The sequence below is a fragment of the Haliotis rufescens genome, unplaced genomic scaffold (genome assembly GCF_023055435.1).
Source record: "Haliotis rufescens isolate VD_foot unplaced genomic scaffold, xgHalRufe1.0.p SCAF_2, whole genome shotgun sequence".
Classification (NCBI taxonomy): domain Eukaryota; kingdom Metazoa; phylum Mollusca; class Gastropoda; order Lepetellida; family Haliotidae; genus Haliotis; species Haliotis rufescens.
In genome coordinates this window covers 23,769,819-23,794,594 of record NW_025963890.1, presented here as the reverse complement: position 1 = coordinate 23,794,594, position 24,776 = coordinate 23,769,819, and the positions used below count along the sequence as shown (strand labels likewise).

Below are 24,776 nucleotides of genomic sequence, written 5' to 3'. Positions count from 1 at the left end.
CACCATACGGATCATGGTCAAGAATAGTTGCCACCATACCGATCATGGTCAAGAATAGTTGCCACCATACCGATCATGGTCAAGAATAGTTGCCACCATACAGACCATGGACAAGAATAGTTGCCACCATACCGCTCGCTGCGGATTCTGCAATGCAGTTACATCATGTAACAATGAATGACATCATATGCTTTCCTGACAACCGAACATCCTGCTGATGGGAGAATGTTGAATCAATAACAGCGAAGGTTTCCAATCAATATTTGATGCAGTTGGATCTAAATTGATGAAACGCAGTGTCTATTACATATATGAGCCGAGAAGATTTAAATATTAACAAGAAAGTATTCATTTGCAGAAACTGGCAAGTAGTCAGAAGGATTTCTCGCTGCAAATACTTTAACACAATTTTAACCAATCAGATTATAACACAACTCACATTTTGAACTCACATCAGGACAAATGTTTAATTGCCCCATAAAAATACATGCTATATTCTCCAAGACACAGTTTTGATGGTGGCATGCAGGCTATCTCCTTCAAGCAGGCACAGCATAGGCATGAAGGCAACTATGTTCATATGTACAGCCGAAAGGAAGGTAGGACATGCCAAGATGTTACAATGTGACAGAGATTTTACTTCAGCTTCTATTAAAATCTCATATATATATCATAATTATTGTGTACGATTTTACATTTCACATTTTAACCAATTTACATGGACCATTTTAGTCGTAGTACACACTTACAATGTAGGCCTTCTATAAGGTCAACGTCTTGAAAAAGCAATTATTCAAGGCATCATTGATGTGTTACGTATCCAATAAGTGAAAGTGAGTTAGATATGCTTTGAAATAACAAGTTGTAAGATCTGACACACCCTAAAATCGCACCTTAGATGCATTTTGTTTATTCTCATGATCGCAGTAGCTCATTAATATATACTCTTCAAAAAAAGAAACTTAACACTGATTTTCAAAATGTAATATAATGCGATTGTTTAAAAATAGGACACAGAAACCATAATTTAAACACTGTTTGAAGATCAATGTACACAATGTTCAAAACATTAACTGTGTTACCTAGACAGACACACGTACACGATACAGTTAATGTCTCAGGGGTACAGAAAATGTCAGTATCGGTTCTGCCCACCACGTGCATCAATCACCGCTTGACACCGACGACCCATAGGTGCAATCAAGTTGTCAATAACACGCTGTTGGATGTGCTGCCATTCATGCTGAAGTGCATCAAGAAGTGCCAGAAGTGTTTGGGGCGGTGGATTCCTTCTGCGAACGCATTGATCCAACTCGTCCCACAGATTCTCAATCGGGGACAAATCTGGTGACCGGGCTGGCCAAGGTAATGTCTGGATGTTGTTGTGCTGGAGAAAGTCCTGACAAACACGTGCAATATGCGTTCGAGCGTTGTCCTGCTGGAACTGTCCGCCATGAACGTTGACGTGAGGAAGAATGTAAGGCTGTAGGATCAAGTCTCTGTAGCGCACACCTGTCAATGCACCTGCCACATGCACGAGAGGCGTCCTACCACCGTGATGAATTCTGGCCCATACCATGACACTCCGGCCGCCAAATGGGACAACCTGCTGCACACAGTTGGGGGCGTAACGTTCACCCTGACGTCTGTAGACACGTGTGCGCCCATCAGCTTGTGTGAGTAGGAAACGGGACTCGTCAATAACAGTACATTTCTCCACCTTGCACGTGCCCATCTAACCCTCTGTTGGCACCAAAGCAGACGGTCCGCCAGATGACGTGGGGTCAATACATGACGTCGAATAGGTCTTCGTGCAAAAAGTCCAGCCTCCCTCAGTCTGTTGCATACCGTTTGATCTGATATTCTGCGTACCCCAGGTATCTGTGTGGTTGTAGACGTGGCTGTGGTAGTGCGGTCTCGGAGGTGTCGATCTTGTGCTTGGGTTGTCACCCTTGGTCTTCCTGACCTTGGTTTGTCGTCAACTCTGTTGGTGTTGTTGTATCGGGTCCACAGTGCGGAGATTGTCTGTCTGGATATGCCAAAGTGCCTGGCCACTTCTTGCTGAGTTGCTCCAGCTTGTAATCTCCCAATGGCGTTGTTCCGTTGAGCTGCATTCAGTCTTGGCATTCTGTCACCACCTCTACTGTCATTATAAGGACTGTATGAACAGCCGTTGATGTGGATTTTTATACCCATTCAGCAGGGGGGCCTGCATGCCTAAATGCAGGATCCTGTGCTGCACGTTTTTTACAGGCAGTTGCATTTGGATGAAGCTGTAAAATTGATCCCCAAACTCTACGTTTATGTGCTTTGCATGTGTTTTTCGCAAATTATAGACACATCGACTTTCTGTTGGACTTATTTGGTTCTCATTTAATGTAATTATTTTAGATATTTGGCAAAAAGTGGTTTTACATCTATGTCAAGTTTCTTTTTTTGAAGAGTATATAACACTAAAGCCATGAGTGACGTCATCCAACGTACTGCTTACTAGATCTACGCATATATAATGTGACCCTACACAAAGATGATGATAGTGCAAACTAGACAAAAACAATGAACACACTGAATGCTGAGTTAAAAGTTTTCACCTCTTAGAAATTACCAAATATGTACAAGAATGTTTACTTCTGTATGACATCACCACCGGTGGCCGGCTTTTACAAAATTCAGGGATGCATGTGTCACACCTGAGTTTGCAATATACGTGATCTAATAGGCGTCATAACTTGCATTTTGTAAACACAATCCAATATGGCAGAATGTACACTTCGGCGTTTGTGTATGCGTATTTTCAAATACATTCTAAACGATTCTAGGCTTATCGACGACATTTCAGAAATATTATTAGTGATTTGATGAAAAAAAGATACCCGTCATCACTAAGATGCTATTTTTGAAATATAATTCTTTAAGAAAATATCCAATATTGAGATTTCTAAACACACAGTAAACAATGCAATGAATTGTGATTTGGCGAGATTAATGATGTACCTAATTTTCAGAAGTCACTTTCAGTAATTTTTGTTTGCCTAAAATGACAATGAATGATATCACAGAAGAGGGAATTCAAAACCTTGAAGTGTATTAGTTTTGCGTGATGTACTTTTAATTTTATTCGTCTTCGAAGTGAGGATTGAAGAGGGACATATATGTTGCTGTGGCATCCAGGGGGCTTAACAACATAACAACAGACAATGTAACTGATAATATTAAGAAACAAACTTGCAGACGAGAATGAGTTTGTTTATTTTTATTATTATTATTACACGGTCCTGTGGTTCAACAAAGACATTGGTGAACATTCAACTGAAGAAAGAGCAACTTATCAATGACTACATTCAGGAAAGTAGTCCGTCATAATCTGACCTCAGGTCATCAGCATGGAGTAGCCAATCACGGGCCTGGAATTTGATCTCACACATGTTTGATACGAGTTTTATCAATTGGGTTTTTCACCCACAGGTGTGTAAGAAATCACTGTCACTAGTTCAACAACCCTGTTTGGATCCACCATTCATCCACAGGCACCAGGCCTCATGCTCGCTGCAATGACTACATGTGACACATCATCACCCACCTCCGCAAAACCCACCTTTGAGTTTCCCGGAAATTCGTTACTAATGTGCTACTGATTGGCAGAAAAGTAAACACGCTTCTTATCACAAGAAGGATAATAGTGTATTTAACATCAAGAGAATATAAAACAGCACCATTATTATTGTTTACACAAGCAACAGCGATCAATGTTCATCATCATTACTCTGGTCTTTGAATTATGCACAGCAAATAGTTTTGAAAAACACTGAATTATTTCATCTGAAATCCAACTGAAGAAATCAAAAGGAATTAATTCAGCAGTATATCATGGTGTATTGCAAACTGTTCCCTGGCAAGTCCAGTGAGGTATGTTGACTTCCACTTTACAGGACTATAACTACAGCACATTTCCACTGGGAGTGTTAGAGTATATAGATGCAGTGGTAAACACATTTTATCCAATAAAACACCTATCCATAGAAGAATATCAATAATACAACATCTACAAAATAGCATGTAATGTGTCTTGGTAAAGTCATAGACACTTCTTAAGCAATGTGATTCTTGTTACGAAATATTAAAGAAAATGTGCACTTTTAAGTATTTCCCCCTGTCTCTACATGTGATTGGGGCGGTCCTGATGTCCCTATGGTGTCATACAGCAAGGTTACAATGTAGTGATATGACAGCTAAAGGAGGGGTATGCTGCAGGATCTGGCGGACATTTCCAGCCTTGGCCGAGACGATGAAACTAAGACTTTGTCACTCTATAATTAGGGTAATCATTAATTGACATTGATCTACATAATCAAATATGAGTTGGTAGACCAACATTGGTTATAAACATCACAGTTAGCTGTGACTGCCTGTTGTTTCTTGCCAGGACCCTTTCACTTCACCCTAACAATATGCGACCTGTCATTGGAGTTAATTCACTTGCTGTTTGTATCATACTGAGTAGCATCTTGTCAAAGTCCCTGATTCTTGGCTGCATCACTTCACATTGGCTATATACTGATGGGAAATATGTAGTCATACGACATTTTGAGATGCACACTCCATCGGGAAGTTAAATAAATCATAATTATATGGGATCCACACTGTGCAACACATGTTTCTGAGAACATTTTTTTGCAATTATATAAAAATATATAGAAATGTGGGTCCTGTGTCATGGTTACAAGATAAAGCCTAATGAAAAAACATAAAGCTTAATTCATGTTGTGGCTGGTATTTCATCCTCATGTAGGAAATACCACACAACCTGCCAGCTTCTTATTTATCATTTTATATGTAATAAATCTGTAATAGCCAACACTTCAAATAATACTCCTAGTGTTTTCAGCACCAACTTTACATGCATGTGCAGGTAGCGGTAAGGGTTTCTCATAGCATTCAACCTGACATCCACAAAATAGACAACCTCAACCCGAATTCTAATCTTCATTTCCAGTGCTTGTAAATGATTGATGTGCTTCAGGAAAATTTCGCATGAAATGTCAGATGACTGTTTTCAATCGCAAACATTTATCAACAGATTTAGCCTTCTCACATCAAGAAGTGTTGAGCTTTGACTATTTACTTCTAATCACATAGAATCAATAGTTTCTCACTCAAGAGTAAATGATAGAGCTGAATAATTCACATGCTGAAACATGGGATGCAAGGTAGCGTACTGATTGAAGAACACAAATTGCTGTTAACATCAATAGGATAAATCAACAGAGACAAGGAAATCCAAACCTGGAAGGATGATTCAGATAGTATTGTTATAGTCATAAGGCGTGACCATTAGTCCATTTGGTATTCAGGTAACCTTCTCTCGGTGCTACAAGTGCATTGTGTCCCACATGCATGGCTGTCTTGTCACGCTGCTATGGTGTATCATATATAAGTCTTCATTCTCCAAGTCTCCTGCGAACTCTAAAGATATTTTTATTGAAAAGGTCCAAGTCTGAAACACCTTTTATCACTTTGCATTTTTAACTGGGTAGTTAGTTTCAGGGAAAATACACTATAATCCATGACAATGTCCTGTATAAAAATGCTGTTCTAATAGATTATGCCATCATATTCATGATATACTTCAGTATGTCAATGCTATTGCTTTTAACCAAGTCTACTGAATATGGGAAGTCTTTGGATACATTCCAAATGTTTGGCAGTTGGTGGCACAATTGGCAAACAAGGCGAAAGAAGATTCCCTTTTAGAGTTCCCTGAATAAAAAAGTGAGTGAGTGGGTGAGTGAGTGAGTGAGTGAGTGAGTGGGTGGGTGGGTGGGTGAGTGAGTGAGTGAGTGAGTGAGGTTTAATGCCGCTTTTAACAGTATTCCAGTTATATTGTGGCATGTCAGCTTAATGTGGGAGGAAAACCCGAAGTGATGCAGGTCTCAGACGTTTACCACTTCGGTGAGACCCACTAGCACTGGTATGGTGCTGACAAACCTAGGAACATAATCGGGGCGAACTGGGATTCGAACCCACAATCAAAGGTTTCTGGCGTGACCAAGGGACGCAACTCTGCACAGCGAATTGCGGCACCTCAGACGACTGGGTCACCCGTGCCCCCACCCAAAGAATGAACTGATAAACCCTTGAACTGTACCTGTTTGACGAACAACGAAGCCTCAGGTACCTTACAAAATTAACATCAATGGCCACTGTGGTTGCAGAGTTAAAGTTTTGGAAAACCTTGCTAAGAAACTGAACCTACAACACATTAGCAGCATTAACAACCTGCAAATTGTTAACTTCCATGAAACAAAGACATTGAGGTTTTCAAAGGGAGGTGATCTCACTGGGGACCTGTATCATGCACAGCTGCAGATAAATGAAACCGTGAGTGCATGTAAAGAGTTATTATTGACAGCCATAGATAGAACCAAAGAGAAAGGCATATTACCAAAGGCAGAGTTGAAACCTGCATCACTTCAAATGCTGTCTGGAAACAGAATTATAGATTGCAAGGATGAAAGTCGAGTAGAAGCAGTAATAGGAGAAGAACACTATGCCCCTTAACAGGGAAGGAGAAACAGCAACCATGACCTCAGCACTGCAGCCTTCCTGTACTTCACATAATCACTGATAGTGAAAACTTGATTTGTTTGAAGGAGGTCAATAGAAATGAATCATACTGACAAAGCTGTGGAAGGTAAGGACAAAGTGCAACTTGTGGATAGCAAGTAGTCTAACCTGAAGAGCCATAATTAGGACAAACTACCACCCTTTGATTCCAGACAGATATGTCTCTGGTTGTTCATGCATCTGAAACAACAAATCAACTGCAGTATGTGAAGGTCCAGATGGTTGTCACTGCTGGGAGGGAAGACATGGATGCTAACAACCTTCTCGGTATGGAAGTTTCCACCAGATTGTGTGCACTTAACACAACTACTATGTTCAATACAGCACTCCTGGTGCAAATGTCATGTTTGTGCCACAGCAATATTCTAGCTATATCACTACAGCCTGCTGATACTTAAACCTAGACCAGACACCAGTTTGATGTTATCATCAATATCCCACACCATCTGTGCCAAAAACAATGTGTACACTATGCTGAAAACAATGTGTACATTGTGCTGTAAACAATGTGTACACTATGCTGAAAACAATGTGTACACTGTGCTGAAAACAATGTGTACACTGTGCTGAAAACAATGTGTACACTATGCTGAAAACAATGTGTACACTGTGCTGAAAACAATGTGTACACTGTGCTGAAAACAATGTGTACACTATGCTGAAAACAATGTGTACACTATGCTGAAAACAATGTGTACACTGTGCTGAAAACAATGTGTACACTGTGCTGAAAACAATGTGTACACTGTGCTGTAAACAATATGTACACTATGCTGAAAACAATGTGTACACTGTGCTGAAAACAATGTGTATACTGTGCTGAAAACAATGTGTATTCTGTGCTGAAAACAATGTGTACACTATGCTGAAAACAATGTGTACATCGTGCTGTAAACAATGTGTACACTATGCTGAAAACAATGTGTACACTATGCTGAAAACAATGTGTACACTGTGCTGAAAACAATGTGTACACTATGCTGAAAACAATGTGTATACTGTGCTGAAAACAATGTGTACACTATGCTGAAAAGAATGTGTACACTCTGCTGAAAAGAATGTGTACACTATGCTGAAAACAATGTGTATACTATGCTGAAAACAATGTGTAAACTGTGCTGAAAACAATGTGTATATTGTGCTGAAAACAATGTGTATACTGTGCTGAAAAGAATGTGTACACTATGCTGAAAAGAATGTGTACACTCTGCTGAAAACAATGTGTACACTATGCTGAAAACAATGTGTACACTGTGCTGAAAACAATGTGTATACTGTGCTGAAAACAATGTGTATTCTGTGCTGAAAACAATGTGTACACTATGCTGAAAACAATGTGTATACTGTGCTGAAAACAATGTGTACACTGTGCTGAAAACAATGTGTACACTATGCTGAAAACAATGTGTACACTATGCTGAAAACAATGTGTACACTATGCTGAAAACAATGTGTACATTGTGCTGTAAACAATGTGTACACTATGCTGAAAACAATGTGTACCCTATGCTGAAAACAATGTGTACACTGTGCTGAAAACAATGTGTACACTATGCTGAAAACAATGTGTACACTATGCTGAAAACAATGTGTATACTGTGCTGAAAAGAATGTGTACACTATGCTGAAAAGAATGTGTACACTGCTGAAAAGAATGTGTACACTATGCTGAAAACAATGTGTATACTATGCTGAAAACAATGTGTAAACTGTGCTGTAAACAATGTGTATATTGTGCTGAAAACAATGTGTATACTGTGCTGAAAAGAATGTGTACACTATGCTGAAAAGAATGTGTACACTCTGCTGAAAAGAATGTGTACACTATGCTCAAAAGAATGTGTATACTGTGCTGAAAACAATGTGTATACTGTGCTGAAAAGAATGTGTACACTATGCTGAAAACAATGTGTACACTATGCTGAAAACAATGTGTATACTGTGCTGAAAACAATGTGTATTCTGTGCTGAAAACAATGTGTACACTATGCTGAAAAGAATGTGTACACTCTGCTGAAAAGAATGTGTACACTATGCTGAAAACAATGTGTATACTATGCTGAAAACAATGTGTATACTGTGCTGAAAACAATGTGTATACTGTGCTGAAAACAATGTGTACACTATGCTGAAAACAATGTGTACACTCTGCTGAAAAGAATGTGTACACTATGCTCAAAAGAATGTGTATACTGTGCTAAAAACACTGTGTATACTGTGCTGAAAAGAATGTGTACACTATGCTGAAAAGAATGTGTACACTCTGCTGAAAACAATGTGTACACTATGCTGAAAACAATGTGTACACTGTGCTGAAAACAATGTGTACACTGTGCTGAAAACAATGTGTACAATGTGTGAAAAACAATGTTTTACTATGGGCTGAAAACAATGTGTATATACAAAAGACATTTAAAGATTGTACTTCTACTTGTAATTACCCTGCCTGTCACTCAGCATTTAGAGTGGGACATTCATGTTAAATTGTGCCATGGTATCTCAGTGGGTTATATAGTACATGTACTTTTGCTCTATTGGAAGTAAATTTGGTGAAGATTCCATTTTGGTCACTATCAAACCGACATTAGTCCATACTAGCACAAGCACACATGCAACAACCTTTCACCAACAATCCATACCTAGGGACACATAGGTGATTTATGTAATCACTCAAGTACTGCCATTGTCAATACTTTACATGGGTTGTACAAACTGCATTCCTCCATCAATAGTGAATACATGCCAGTGAAGTGTTGACGACGGTGCAATGTGTATACAAATGACACATTAGGAGTATACAAGTCAAAGGTATTCTACGTAACACTAAGTAAACAAAACAGCCAATGTGTGCTTATAGACATTGTGTTATTTCATGTGTGGGAAAGGTGGTGTTGAGAAAATGTGGGAGAAGTGTTGTTGAGTTTATGTAGCATCTTCCTGAGGCAAGAGAGTTAACTGACTTAAAAGTCCACTTTCCAACCTTGCCGAACTAGGCTGGAATTCCTGGGCTAGATTGTAGCACCACCAGTGGCTATTATGAGTTATGTCCCTTCTATGCCTCTCCTATGGACCAATCAGATTCCACCTATCGTACCACTTGTATTTGCTTCAAACAAAACAGCAGCACCCAGTCAAGACAATCAAGGTCTATATTGTAATAAAACGGGTCTTACATCACAAATGCATCAAATCATATGAGCACCTTGATTAAAAACATGAAAAGATTTGGAAAATATCTCTTGACAACGAGTTGGCGGAGCACCAATCTCATTAAAATCAGATCAAGGTTCCCACTGCCACCAAACAAAGATCTGAGGACATCCTATTACGGGTCACGTCAGAACGACCTTTCATGAACTTTGACAGACTACTGAAATGACTAACAAGAAGACAACATCAGCCAATTAGAAGGCAGCTTTCTCGAGCTTCACGACACTCGTTTCAACCTGGCGACTACGCTTGAACAATATGTTTACACAGTTCTTGATTGAGATTTTAAAAACTGAACAAACTAACATTACAGAATGTCTAATATATGGTTGAGATTGTATGGCAGTGCTTCCCACGTACTGTGCAACGCCTCCTCCATTCAAATGTATATCCCACGGAAGCGAGAGATTGACAATAATTTTGACGGAATCAGTCGTACGGGTCTTAACTGTCATTCGGAATACCCCGTGTTAACGTTTTCGAGGTTGCATGATTAGAAAACACATTCCAACTGTCACTTTCACGATCTGGTAAGCGACGCTTTGATTGGTCGGATGAAAGGTCTTCTGACGTGACCTGTAATGGGATGTCCTCAGATCTTTGTTTAGCAATAGCGGGAACTAAGATCTGATTTTAATGAGATTGGCGGTGCACATGCTTTGCAAATCCTACAATCGACCGAAATCTGCATTACAGTTTTCGAACCGGATTTCAATTTCGTAGCGCGATTTTGATTGGACTATGCATAGACTCATTAGTCCAGCCAAAATGTAACTCCATAATACCAGCCTAGTTCGGCAAGGGTAGAAACTGGACTTTTATAGTCAGTTAACTCCCTTGCCTCGGGAAGATGGTAGGAGAGGTGGTGTTGAGTTTATGTAGGAGAGGTGGTGTTGAGTTTATGTAGGTGAGGTGGTGTTAAGTTTATGTAGGAGAGGTGGTGTTGAGTTTATGTAGTAGAGGTGGTGTTGAGTTCATGATGTAGAGGTGGTGTTGAGTTCATGTTGTAGAGGTAGTGTTGAGTTCATGTTGTAGAGGTGGTGTTGAGTTTATGAGTTTATGTTGTAGAGGTGGTGTTGAGTTTATGTAGTAGAGGTTGTGTTGAGTTTATGCAGTAGAGGTGGTGTTGAGTTTATGTTGTAGAGGTAATGTTGAGTTCATGTTGTAGAGGTGGTGTTGAGTTTAAGAGTTTATGTTGTAGCCCACCCAACCCACATAGTTGTGATAAAGTTTGGCACCCCCCCTCCTCTTTCGCTGTGATTTTATCATGACGCAACCACTAACCTCAACGCACCGACTCCCCCCTCCCCCCTATGATAAATTACCAGTCCATAAACCATAAGCAATATACATCCTAATACATACCAATACATCTACAAGTTTTTATGCATAAAGCCACGAGAACATAGATGACCCAGTCATCTAAGGTGTTGCAATCCACCTGATCCAGAGGTGAGGTTCTGGGGGTAGCGACCCCAATATAAAATAAAACGTCCCAAAGTCAAAAACAAAACAAATGGCCCAAGTGGAACCTATCGCCCCACCTTTTTCTTCAAATCGTTGATGGGGCCCTGCACTGTTTAGACTGACCTTACTTCAGTCATGTGAGAATCCAATGACCCTGGATTGGGAGTCCCAGGTTTACCTAGCTTCTGTGGTCACGACCGTTTGTGGGCACCATACTCGTACACGGTACGCATCTAGCCCCAAGAACTGTTTTCCTCCTATACACAACTCCCATACGCATTAAACTTAACTCACTAACTAGAATGCATAAACTGTTCTGTGATGCATTTACAAATCGTATATGTTATACAACGTTATTTTACGTCCGATTCAATCATTCAAATTTTGGAAAAAAATGTTGCTAGCCGAAATTAAATAATCTATTCCTTGTTCAATGGGTTCGTGATAACATTATTAATACAAAGGATCTCTAGTAACTGTGTGTTCGTAACTTTAGTATCTTGCAGTGTGTTTGTGTTACCTCTGTTGTTTTGTCGTCTGCTGCACTGCACACCTGTCTCGGGTGTCGGAATCGCTATTTGGCTTGTCCCTGAATAACACGAGTTGGTCACGAATGGGGTGTCGGATATATTTTGGGTCACGTGATTTGTTTTCATTTCCGAGACAGCGCCTCGGAGGTAAACATATCAATAGAATTTTTGAGGATTTTGCCGTTGACTTAATGCATTTTAATTCAATATGAAAGCGAACGCGCATAAAACTATTTAATTTAATGACTGGGTGTACTTTTAGTTTTTGCATGGTGTCGACAAGCACGACGTTTCGGAAAGTAGTATGTATTTTTGTGATTGTCAAGTTTTCGTTCATAGTCATTATGTAATGGTGTTGAAAATATATCAGAGAACAGATATGTTAACCGCTTACTGAAGAGCATTCAGTTTTAAACACTGTCGCCATAGTCGTCTAATCTGTCTAAACATATTTATAATGTCGCATTGTCGCCCTTAACCGTTAACTGTGCATGTGTTGTCAGTGGAATAAATTACGCATGCGCAGAGCTGCTTATCCACTTCCTCATACTCCAGTTCTTCTGCTTTGATCTTTTCTTTTGAAATTATTTCATATGTCGTTTTCATAAACCATGTCGTTTTGACAGCAAGGAACAAACTCTTTGCATTTCGATTTCATTTAATTCCAATCTCTACCATTGTTTTTTTATCAAATGAGGGCACGGTTGATCCAAACGTCCCAGGCGGCAATCCGCTGTGCAGAGTTCCGTTCCCCAGGCGTGCCAGAAAAATGTGATAATAGATTCGTATCCCAGCGCCATATACTTGCATCTCTTCGGGATTTCTTCCAACATCAAGCTTAGAGGCCATGGAATAACTGAAATATAGTTCAAAGCGACGTTAAACCAAACTCGCTCAAATTGATGAATTCGCTGTGCAGAAGCGTGCACCCAACTCTTCTGGGTTTCACAAAAGTGCTAAGGCATGCATCACTTTCAGTAGTCTGTCTCCCAGACCCTAGAGAATTTCTTTTTGAAAAAAGGTCCAACTCATGTCTAGAATGATTTGGCAAGTCTAGATTGCCTCAGCTCTGAAATTAAGGATTGTTCTGGGATCCATTTGGATTTTATTACTTTTATTTTGTAGATATATTTTTCTAAATAAGATAACTTTATTTCTCTGACTTAATGTAAGACGTCCAGCGTTCCTCCCACATGCAGGTGACACGCCTGATATCACCCAAATACTGTTCAAAGCTACGTTCAGCAATACTTACTCATGATATCCCTTTCGACGAAACGACGGTGGGAGAAGCGTTAAAAATTAAGAACATATTTTAGCTTATGGTTTTGCAAAGTCTATTTACGTCATATGTCAAACTTTAGATAACAGATGGCCCTTTAACCCACAGACTAAGCGCATTCTTTACGTACGTATGTATCAGTTCCACCCATCGTCTCAAAGCAAAGAGTGAGTGAGTATGGTTTTACGCCGCTTTTAGCAATATTCCAGCAATATCAGGGCGGGGGACACCAGAAATGGGCTACACACATTGTACCCATGTCGGGAATCGAACCCGGCTCTTCGGCGTGACGAGCGAACGCTTTAACCACTAGGCTACCCCCCAAAGCAAAGTGTAAATCATTCAGGGTTCACCCCAAATATGTGTTGTCATATAGCCTACATGAGCGTACACATAATTTAGCTCTTCTTTTGTAGGTGTATTAGACTATTTGTGTGTGTTATAAAAGATATACATGAGTTTAGCCACTGATCCCGGTTCCCTTTCATGACTCTTTATCCCAATATCCAAACTGGCAAGGTGTATGTACTTACTTTGAAAGTTGTAACCTTGATCAACAACTCTTTCAGCATTAGTCGTATGGCGCTCGTTGAAATCTTCGTAGTACGAGCATGCGCAATGGTGCCTCAAACGTTGCTCGACATAAAGGGAAGGTTGACTATTGGAAAGTTGACGTCACCCCTCTTGTTATTTACTCTTGCGGAGAGACTTTTAGGCATACAATAAAACTGAAGGGCCGTTGCAGTACAGAAGGTATTCCGAGGAAATTTGTTTTACAGTCAATTTGTGTCCCACGCCCGGCGATGATACCAGTATTATCTGTGTCTACATGTCGAAGTACTTTCACTCTTTAAATGTCCCCTCTTTGTCATGCAGCATGTGTACAGCTTTACAAACGATACTAACATTCAAGAATCATTATATGATGGATTAAACGTGAAATCTTGACTTGAATTGTGGCATGTTCTTTCCTTTAGTAGGATATTATAGGGTTATATTTGAATGTGTGAACTACGTAAAAACCATACTGTCGTGACAAGTTGAAGTTGTAGCAGTAGTTGTCGTAGACACAGACACAGCATACTGACTCCGAGTGGCCCAGTCCTTGTTTTAGTCCCTTAGACCAGCACTACCACTAGACTACGATTGCGGTCTTCTTGACATTAACTAGTTGCAATTTGTAGTACTGGCAGTAGTAGTTGTTGTTATGGTTGTCATGGTTGTCATGGTTGTTGATTCTTAGGTTGTTGTGTGGTAGATGTTGTCGGTGTAGTCGCTGTAGTAGTAGGTTGTAATTGATGTAGTAGTATCAGTTGTCATTTGGGCGCATTATGAATCCTTACAGAAACAATATAATACAGTTACAATGTTGTTTAACAATACATTACACTCCATATAACAGTATGCACACTATATATACAAAAGATAGGAAATTACTTTATACAAGATTGTAAACAACCTTTTCCGCATGGAGAATATTGTGAGGGGCAATACTATATATTATAGTAGAAGCAGCAATCACAGGAAGAATGCACTGGCTGGAAACGTCATAGTATACTGATGGAAATAAATAAGGGAACACTTAGTAACATGATGTTCCCAGGCTTGTCCACCAAACACATGTTCGAAACAATGCACACAAACACATTTCAACATTGCATGCATGCTATTTCAAATATGCTGACAGTAAAGTTTATTTCCCTATATTTTTCAACAGTATACTTTTGTGTTTTAATCTGTCTCTTCAAAGAGTCCAAGGTTGGTGCCAGTTCGAAGTTCAAAGTGCTCTGCCAAAGCTGTAAGAACCCTGGCCAAAAGATTTTAGTTTCCCCCTTGGGATAATTAGTAGATGTTTTGTCACCAGATTGTAAAGCTTTTGGGTTCCGTGGGGTAACCTGGTCATGTACCCAGGTTGTGTCTTATCTTTACAGGTTATTGCAGAAAATCCAGTTTAAATGTAGATTAATGTAAAGGAGAAAAACACTGAGGATTCAGACATGCTTCAGGTTTCATCTGTATCTTTATTCCACAATAACAATCATGTACACGTTCTTACGCCTTGAAATAACATAAGCATCTACATTGCTTCCCCGAGTCATTCGTTGATTTGCAATACGTACATTAGAGAGCGGTCCGCTGCATGTCATGCTCTGGGTGTTGGAGTCCAAAGGGCCAACAAAGAAACCCCTGGCAACGGTTCATGATGATCCGTGTTCGTAGACGCTGTCATATGAAATCATTACATTTTATACATTACATTCTCTCTCTCTCTCTCTCTCTCTCTCTCTCTCTCTCTCTCTCTCTCTCTCTCTCTCTCTCTCACTCACTCACTCTGTAAATACGTTCCAAAACAGGTGTTTTCGGACCCTATGACCACTCTAGCTGGCTGATGACCACTCTAGCTGGCTGATGACCCTTTTGTTATGAAATCAATTTTTCCGCTAATTTGCCATATAAATGCACGACAATGACATTTCTTGTAGATGTGTGACGTATTATAAGCCTGTTTGCCGACAGTGGTCTATAGCAATCCCTACCCGAATGACCCACTATGATTGTATGTACCAAACTCTCGTGACTATTCTTACTCATTCATTGCATTGTACAGTAGCTTCCCCTGAACAACCACATGACCACTATGCCATGCGCAAGTAAGCCCATGGGAACTGAAGCCACGCCCCTAAGCGTATACCCAAAGTAGGCTACTTGACAAGTTCAGTCTCACTTTTGACGTTTGACGTGAACGTCTACTAGCTGTACTCAAGATGAATCAGGTTGGTGGAAGTGACTGACGCATTATACAACATTATAATCCTATTCTATCTATGAATGTCACACTTGTATTTTGATTCTGAATTGATCTTTTATGTCTAAAATCCTGCCTATAAGTAATATTAACCTGGTAAGTTACCCTTGGTTGAAACCAAGTTATCACTTCTATACCAATGTCTTTGACAATTCACGATATGTGACATTATTCATACAATGAGACACAAGATATGATCACTGGCTGTCTGAAACACTTGTTTCCGTGTTAGAAGAGACGGTGATTCGGTATCATATCTGACATGTTCTATAGTCAGAGTCGGGATAGGTTTGTTATGAATATGAAAGGCAAGATAAGAAATTAGACGTTAATATTTGTTGATGGGAATTCTAACCTTATACACTGTAAACTGCTTTATCAATCTAGATGTGAAACGGCATCACTAATGATTTAAAACACGATTTGTGTAACTATCGATTGGAATGATGGGGTGGTTACAATGTGTGACTTGGCTGATGGCGTCTCACAGTATCAACTCATGTTTTCAACCACTGGGTTGTCTTCTCTTGGCTGCGTCAAGGGCGGAACCAGCATCTTTAGAAGGGAGGGGTCCAAAATATCGAAATTCATCTCTCTAGATAGTTTTACTGCCTACAACATACATCATTGGGTTTTCAAAAAGGGGACCCTTTCATATCCAATGATTTTCTGCTTGACCTATGACAACTTGTTGGTTTATATGAAACGATAAGTCTACGTCATCATTCCTTCTTAATTTGCAACAAACAAAAAATCTTTTCTCAATTCTTTTTTGATAGTAACTTAAATAATTTGTGACTTTGTAACACTTAAACCTTATAATGGAAACACACATTCATGTTGAGTGTCAGTAGATGTGGTTAAACAGATTCTAAAAAATCTTGGCTAAATGCTTTTAATGATGCCTTAAATCTTCTTATAGGCATCATCCTGTATGTAAAGGTTCACCTTTCTAAGACGTGGGTCCTTGAGAATTAAATCTTTGAACGTTTTGTGAAATTTAATTTTAAAAATATTTTAGAGACAAACCAGCAATACAATTCTTATGATTTAAAAAAATATGATCATAAGGAGAAACAAACCTGCCACACTTCAGCTTTCTCAGTCCGTCAGTTCAGGACGAGGTGGTGTATACTCGGTATTTAAGAGCACGGTTAAACGCATACATCAAATCAAGGTGAAACTGTAACATATTGGGAAAAACGAAACTCCAACCAAATGTCATTACGTTGTGAACACACATGGCTGAGTAGTGGCGGAACTGAACATGACTGCACTGAACCCACACAGTTTCCCCTCCGAATCATATCCACACAGTTTCCCCTCCGAATCATATCCACACAGTTTCCCCTCCGAATCATATCCACACAGTTTCCCCTCCGAATCATATCCACACAGTTTCCCCTCCGAATCATATCCACACATGTACAGTGCTCCATTCCACTACCCTTTGGCCAACATACACATATATACGGATTATTTACCGCGAAACCTAATTTAGAATCAATATTAACGTATATACATAATTACCATGTTTCAAAACCCACATCCGTACAAAATTGTATGTCCTGTTTGTTTGGCCATACAAGTTCAGTAGAGCGAGACCAAGTTCTGGCTGTTTATAAGAAAGAACATAGATTGCGCAAACCAAGAGAGGCGACATCGACAGCGGTTTTGTAGTCAGTCCATTCACCCGTTGTACGCGCATAGCAACGTTCGACCAGCGAAGTTGCAAGCGAATTTCTGTTTCTGAGCGTAGAATATCTTAGATATTGTATATACACAATGAACCGAATTATACATGTGTGTCTCGGTAACAACGCGCTGCATGCTTTACTGACACTTTTTACATTAGTCGTGATTACTTGAATACACTCCAGTTTGCAAGGGATCGATGTACGGTTCTGGGTAGGAAGTGACAACATGGAGTCGTGTGGTATATACAGATTTGCTTTATACAGGTAGATATATATACACACAAGGTCGGCACATGGTGGTAGTGGTTGTTGTGATGGTGACCCGGATCACATAGACTAACCCTAGCTGGGCTAAGGGTAAGACCTTATTGCTCGTCTCTGGACCCTGTCTCTGGTAATAACAGTGAGTGAATAAGGTTTTACTCCGCTTTATGCAATATTCCAACAATATCATGGCGGGGTACACCAGAAATGGGCGTCACACATTGTACCCATGTTGGGAATCGAACCCGGGTCTTCTGCGTGACGAGCGAACGCTTTAACGTGTAGTTACATACGTGTAGTTGCACACTTCGTTCAGGATGGCTGACAGTCATGTACAATACAATGGGGATTAACAATTGGGATCAGCATCTTATAAGTAATAGCAATTAAGTGATTCTAGACATATACATGTCATGGTCATAGGGTAATTAGCCTTTGGAATGTAATGTTCTTTCAGACAAAGGTTGTCCCGAATCGACAATGGCACTATTCATCAAGGCGAGAGGAACATGGGGTGGTGCCCTAACTTTCCCCCTCCTAAATGCCAGGTTACTTTCTTTTCACACATCCAGTTTCTTCCCACTTTGAACCGTATTCAAGTATGCGAGCTTTTCGGACGTTTCCAAGTTCGTGAAACCCACAAGCATGAGTATGGTGCTGACAAACCTTGAAACATAACAGGGATTTGAGCCCACAATCATAGCTTTATGGTGTGTCTAAGGGACGCAACTCTTCACAGCGAATTGCGGCGTCTTTTGCGTTGTTCGTCCATTTTTCTCCTTTACTGTTTAATTATAGGTGAGTGGGATTGACAATTGTTTCAAAGCACTGACGGTTATCGACCGAGTGACTTCATCGTATAGACGAGAAATATGTTTTGGGATCGTACTGGTTCCCCTCTAATAATGCTTGCTTATTATCCTATTTTTCTAGATCCTACTTTTCGTGTGTGCTCTAATGAGTTGTCTGCCCCTGTGTCATGGCTACGCGGCCGGTGCCCCAGCACAGGTGTGTGGCGACATGTTTCCTCATCATGGCCATGACTCCCAGACTACACCGGCGCCATACACCATAACTGTCGATACAATGAATTACCACAGGGGACAAGATGTCAGGGGTATGTACACGCCATTTCTGGGTTGTTTATTCAGACACCAATACCTAGCAATCTAAGAATTGCTGTTTTAGAATTTGTTCTGGAACCATGTTTTGATTCTGGGGCAGGTGATATTGTTTTAAACATCGCCTTTACTACTCATGCACCATGCCCACACACGTCCATTTACAGGACGCCGTGATGAAGCTGCAATGTAACTTAATCACTCAAACCTGTATAATGCACAAACCAATCCTATAGCGTTGCAAGAGACATACCAAGACCTACATCCAATATATTAGTGGGCATTAATGCAACGTGCATTTTATCTTATCTTATCTTATCTTTATGTTATCTTTCAGTCACACTCACCGCCAACTCGCCGACTGAGTTCTTCTTCGAGGGTTTTTTCCTCCAGGCTCGGCGAGCAGATTGCCAAATGTTCGGCCAGGCAGTCGGCACCTTCAAACTTACCAATTCCAACGACAGTGAAGTGGCGCTGAAGACCTGTCAAGCGTCAAACGTAAATACTGCTTCGTAAACAGTTATAGGAACACGTCGAGCACTGATAACACACAACATTACCGTAATATAATAATCTTGCTGGGAACTATTTAACTTTCGGAGTCTTATGATTATTCTGTATCTTTCAATATACATTTGATTGCATACACATTCGTTCTATATGAGGAATGCATTATTCGTATTTCTATGAGAGTTCTTCAAAACCTACCTACACTCTTCAAAGAAAGAAACGCACAGGTAGATTTTTAGTAAATTTATTATACCTAATAAAGTCGATATATTTAATATCATAGATACAAATATGAAATTTTTGAGCTCGATAGTCACGTGTTATCGTTGTACAAAGGAATTGAAAACTGTTCATTGTCATGTCACATAAGGCCACAAGGTTGCGCTGAACTCAGTATCTCGTGTGACCGCCCCGGGCAGCAATCATGGCTCTGCATCTCCTCGGCACTGACGGGATAAGTGTACGAATTCTGTCCTGCGTCATTCTGCGTCATTCTGCGTATGACGCGTTTGCCAGTGTCAGGGAGTGTCTGCGGCATGTTCTGACGTTCATCCAAGAGGTGTTCGATTTGGTTGAGATCTGGAGATCTCGACGGCCAGGGCAAAATATTGATGTTGGCATTATGTAGGTATTCTACCGTGACATGAGCTGTCTGCGGTGGAACGTTATCCTGTTGAAACAGCTCCCTCTGGCGGTCAATGGTTGGAAGAAGGTGAGGTTGAAAATTTGATTCATGTAGCGATTTGCAGCCAAATGTCCCTGAGCCACAACCAAGTCAGTTCTCGTTTTGTAGGATATGGCCCCCCACACCATGACAGTACTGCCACCGAATTTGTCGAATTCACGTACACAATGTGGGGCAAAAGGCTCATTTCTCGCCGGTGAAGAAGAAATCGTGTTTCATCGCTAAACCACACTCGTCTCCAGTTTCTCAAATTCCAAGGTTGTAAGGTATAGCACCAACATCGCTGTCGATGGATCTGTTGCAAAAACAGGGATGATAACTGGCCTTCTGGGTCGGATTCCAGCCTCGCGAAGATGGTTCCTGACAATCTGGTCCGATAATCTCCTCAAACCAGGGATGCGTCCTGCAGTCTCCGTAGCCATGGCATTGGCGTAGGTAGAACAGTCGTATGTAGCGATCCTGTTCAGGGGTGGTAACTCTTGGTCTTGAACTGTGTGTATCGGTCACAAAGGCGGCAAATGGTGCTGTGGTGGACGTTGAAGTGGCGTGCAACAGAAGACTGCGATTTCGCTCTTTGGATATGTCCTATGGCTATGTTCCGATCGGCGGCGCTGAGTCTAGGCATTTTCGAACTTCGAAAAATGAATGACAAATTATTGGCCTAAGCTTGCCTTTTTACAGCCACTACCACGAGTTACGAATGCCATAACTTGCACAAGTGTGAAAACAATGCCGTTTAAGACATTGCAAATCGACAATGACTGCATTTTGACGCACCGTTTGTCGAATATCAGGCCACAACATTTTCCAATAACATATATCCAATTTATATACCGGATTTTTTTTGAAGTCAGGTTCAATAAACTACATACTACATGTGCGTTTCTTTTTTTGAAGAGTGTATATTGTTTTTTCTGGTTCGTTCATGGTGGACATTGGTTCCAAAAGAGTATAAAACGTCAACGCCAGAGAATAACCAGTCTCGATTTTCTGCCGAAACAAATTCCATTTAGCACAGAAGGCAAAGTAGAGGGTGAACATTACCAGCTCCATGCCATCTGTCGGCCGTCTGATTCAGCATACATCAACGTGTGTTTTTCAGGACGCCGTGAGTCACACTACCTCCGCCCACAAGACATCCAAGACTTTCATATGGAACAACTCTGAGGGTCAGGACGTGTTTTTCCAGTAAGCACTGCACGTGTACATACCCACATGCTTTTATTGTATTGGAGGACCGTATTTAGGATATGTAAACTGCGGGATAAGTTGTGTAGTTTCAATAGTGTGTCTGACAGAATGGGTTAATCTGTGAAAAGTTTTGCAATGAAACATTTATCTGTATTGACCACATTTTTCGTTAATCGCCAATAGGTTTTTCTATTCATTTACAGGGCACTCAACATCGAGAGAAACATGTAAACATTGCCCATATAAAACTATGATCCACACTCACCTAATGTACTACCTGGTTGAAGATCCCGATTAGAATTGGTCTTCATCAACCCATGCTTGCCGTAAGAGGCGACTAACAGATCGGGTGGTCAGGCTGGCTCTCTTTGGTGATGCACAATCTCATTAAAATCAGACCTCAGTTCTCGCTACCGCTAAACAAAGATCTGAGGACATCCCATTAGGGGTCACGTCAGAACGACCTTTCATCCGACCAATCAGAGCGTCGCTTACCAGTTTATGAAGGTGACAGTCGGATGGTGATTTCTAATCATCCAACCTCGAAAACTTTAACACAGGGTATTCCGAACGATAGTTACGGGTTTAACGACTGAATCTATACAATCTAGACCATCTATTAGCCATTCCAGAATGTTCTTTTGTTCAGGTTTCAAATTTGTAATCGAGAATTTGTCAAAATATGTTTCGAAGCGTAGTCGCCAATTTGAAATTAGTGCCGTAAAGCACGAGAAAGCTGCCTTCTGATTGGTCATTTCATTGGTCGGTCAAAGTTCGCGCAAGTTCGTTCTGACGTGACCCGTAATGGGATGTCCTCAGATCTTTGTTTAGCGGTAGCGAGAACTAAGATCTGATTTTAATGAGATTGGGGTGATGCATGTCATCGTTTCCGTAGATCGATGCTCATTATATCAATCACTGGATTGTCTGCTCCAGACTAAATTATTTGCAGACCGCCGTCATATAGCTGGATTAAAAAGTAACAGAAAGCCTAATTTACCCAAGTCACCAAACGTCAAACGTCAAACGTCAGTATTGTACCTGCTTCACATGATAGGGACAATCACTACAGGTTTTAACCACTGACTCAAGACATTGATTATTAACGCCAGTTGTACAGCCTCACTCTGAGGCTCCAGATTCATATCATACGATGTATGTCCTTATTAATCTATCAGCTATAATTGATGCGACTTATCTGTTCAAGGGCGACGTTTGTCAACCACAAGCATACGTTCTGGTCCAACGTACAGAGTGAAGTTGTTCACGACATGTCTCTGGGAGTCCGCATTACCCATGCCCGTTGCGAGGGAAGGACCAAGCTGAACATGATGTTAACACACGTCACGGCATCGGGGGCCTCTGTATCTTGCAGTGTTCTGCTTGTCTCAGGGCTGGCTCTGTTCGCCAAAATCTAGCTCTCCTCCCAATATCTACCAGCTACAACACATATATTATTCTCTATCACTTTTTGTTTATATTAAAATACTTTCCAAAGCCACCCACATCAATATCGTTGTGACCAACACTGAATGAAATATTACGTAAATATATGACATGTATTGATACATGACTAGTTGCCTTGAATATTTACAAACGTTAGTAACAAAATGCACAATAATCTTTTATAGCCGAGGATGCTTTTATCAAATGTAAATCAACATTGATTTCAATGGTTTTATCTGTAAACATTGCCTTTGATATATTCACCAACGTTTTAATAGCCTTGGGTCAAAATTTTGTAAATTTTCATTCTCATGTTTCCAGTTACATTTAAAGTGCCTTATATGTTCAACTGTACATATTTGACAATGGGTGACCATACTTTGAAGAAATGTGTTTTTATATATTTGGAATAAAATGTTTGATTTACACAATTATGAGTTTTTATTTCCATTCTTTATTTTAACTACAGGATCCGGATAAAAAGGGCTGGAAGAAAATAATATTCTCTCAGGTTTGTCAACAAACGATCGCGAAACAGTTAGATGTAATATTAATTTACTTTGCTCCTTTCAAGTATATATATTTTCCCCCGCTTGCCTGGGTTTCACAGATTTCATGTCTACGGGTTTCATTTCTAACCCGCATTTTTTCAACTGTTTCTTCCCATTCTCACGTTCTCAGGGAACAAATGTTTGCATCTGGCGGTAACTGACCATGTCATTTTGAAACATCCGACTTCTCCGGACCGAAAGAAATACACAGCCAATCCATAAAGAATAGTACAATAGTATATATGAAAAAACAACTGAAATGAACGGGATATATTCAGATAAATATTTTGACATGTTGAGACAATCTTCACACAACCAATACATTTCATAAGCCACGAGACAGTGAACGCTTTCGCCTGTATGTTCTTTTGTTGAAATGTTTCTGTTTCATACCTGAAATGTTTAAGTTGTCAGTTCAAAATATACATTTTCATGACTCTGAAGGTATACAGGTTAGGCTGGAGTATAGTCACTAACAAAAGTGCTAAATTCTTACTTTGTCACTGGATGGTCAGGTCCAGACTCGATTATTTACAATCCGCCGTCATAGGGCTGGAATATTGCCGAGTGCGGCGTTAAACAAACAACAACAGCAACATGATTTTCCTGCTCTTCGTTGACATGCAATGAATCTTGCTTTTCGGCTGTAATCCACTCGCAGTGTATTTATCAAAGTTGAAACATTTTCCATGCGCATTGTGCAAATATTTAAACATAATTGTCTGTTCAATTCGAATTTGACAGTGCGCGAGTGAGTTGGGGTTAGCGTCGCAGGTGTTTCAGTAATACCTAGGTTTTGTTTACGGGAGAAAGTTCCAAACACAGGCAGGTCTTGTGCCGGTGACAAAACTGTGAGCACCTGTGGGTGCTGATACACCATGGAGCGCAATCTACGAGTGGGTCATCGTCGGATTCAGGCACGCTAAAGGTTCGAACCACTGCACAGCGGATTGCGGCTCAGATGACTGACAGTAGTGCTGGGTCACCCATGGGTATGAGTGTTCATAATGAAATCCCTAAAAGATACAAACACAAATCAATCTTGCGTTGTTTTCTAAATACCCCCATAACTATTTTTCTCGTAACACTGGTACACTCATTCACAAGTTCAACATACTGAAATATTACCGTACATGAACTCATTCTAAATGTTAATCGACATGAAACACCTACTCCGCGTGTCAGTTGGCAGCCCACGCCTGTAGAATTGATCATTCGATTGTCGACACCGCATGTCTCATCAACCGATACACAGTTAAATCAAACTATACGATTTGTTGTCTACTTTCTCTTACGTATATATACTGCAGGACGGAGTTTGATACAGAACAATATTCGCTCACAATACTGTAACACTGGTTAGGTATTAAACACATTTAAAAACATTGTTTG

The 24,776-nt window shown here is 40.3% G+C and overlaps 1 protein-coding gene across 3 annotated transcripts in view; it reads left to right on the top strand.

Moving 5' to 3' along the window:
- Positions 1-23,264, top strand: part of LOC124146193 (putative ferric-chelate reductase 1) — a 34,326-nt gene extending 11,062 nt beyond the window's left edge. Inside the window, exons 1-5 of one of the 3 annotated variants that reach the window (XM_046516372.2) lie at positions 15,746-15,887; positions 18,814-18,997; positions 19,339-19,499; positions 21,299-21,384; positions 22,595-23,264. In XM_046516372.2, the coding sequence (XP_046372328.2) occupies positions 15,879-15,887; positions 18,814-18,997; positions 19,339-19,499; positions 21,299-21,384; positions 22,595-22,805 (651 nt within the window). In that variant the 5' untranslated portion in view covers positions 15,746-15,878 and the 3' untranslated portion in view covers positions 22,806-23,264. Of the gene's footprint in view, positions 1-15,745; positions 15,888-18,359; positions 18,429-18,813; positions 18,998-19,338; positions 19,500-21,298; positions 21,385-22,594 lie in introns of those variants that run through there. The other 2 variants (XM_046516371.2, XM_046516370.2) reach the window with 2 other exon arrangements.
- The last annotated feature ends 1,512 nt before the right edge of the window (positions 23,265-24,776 follow it).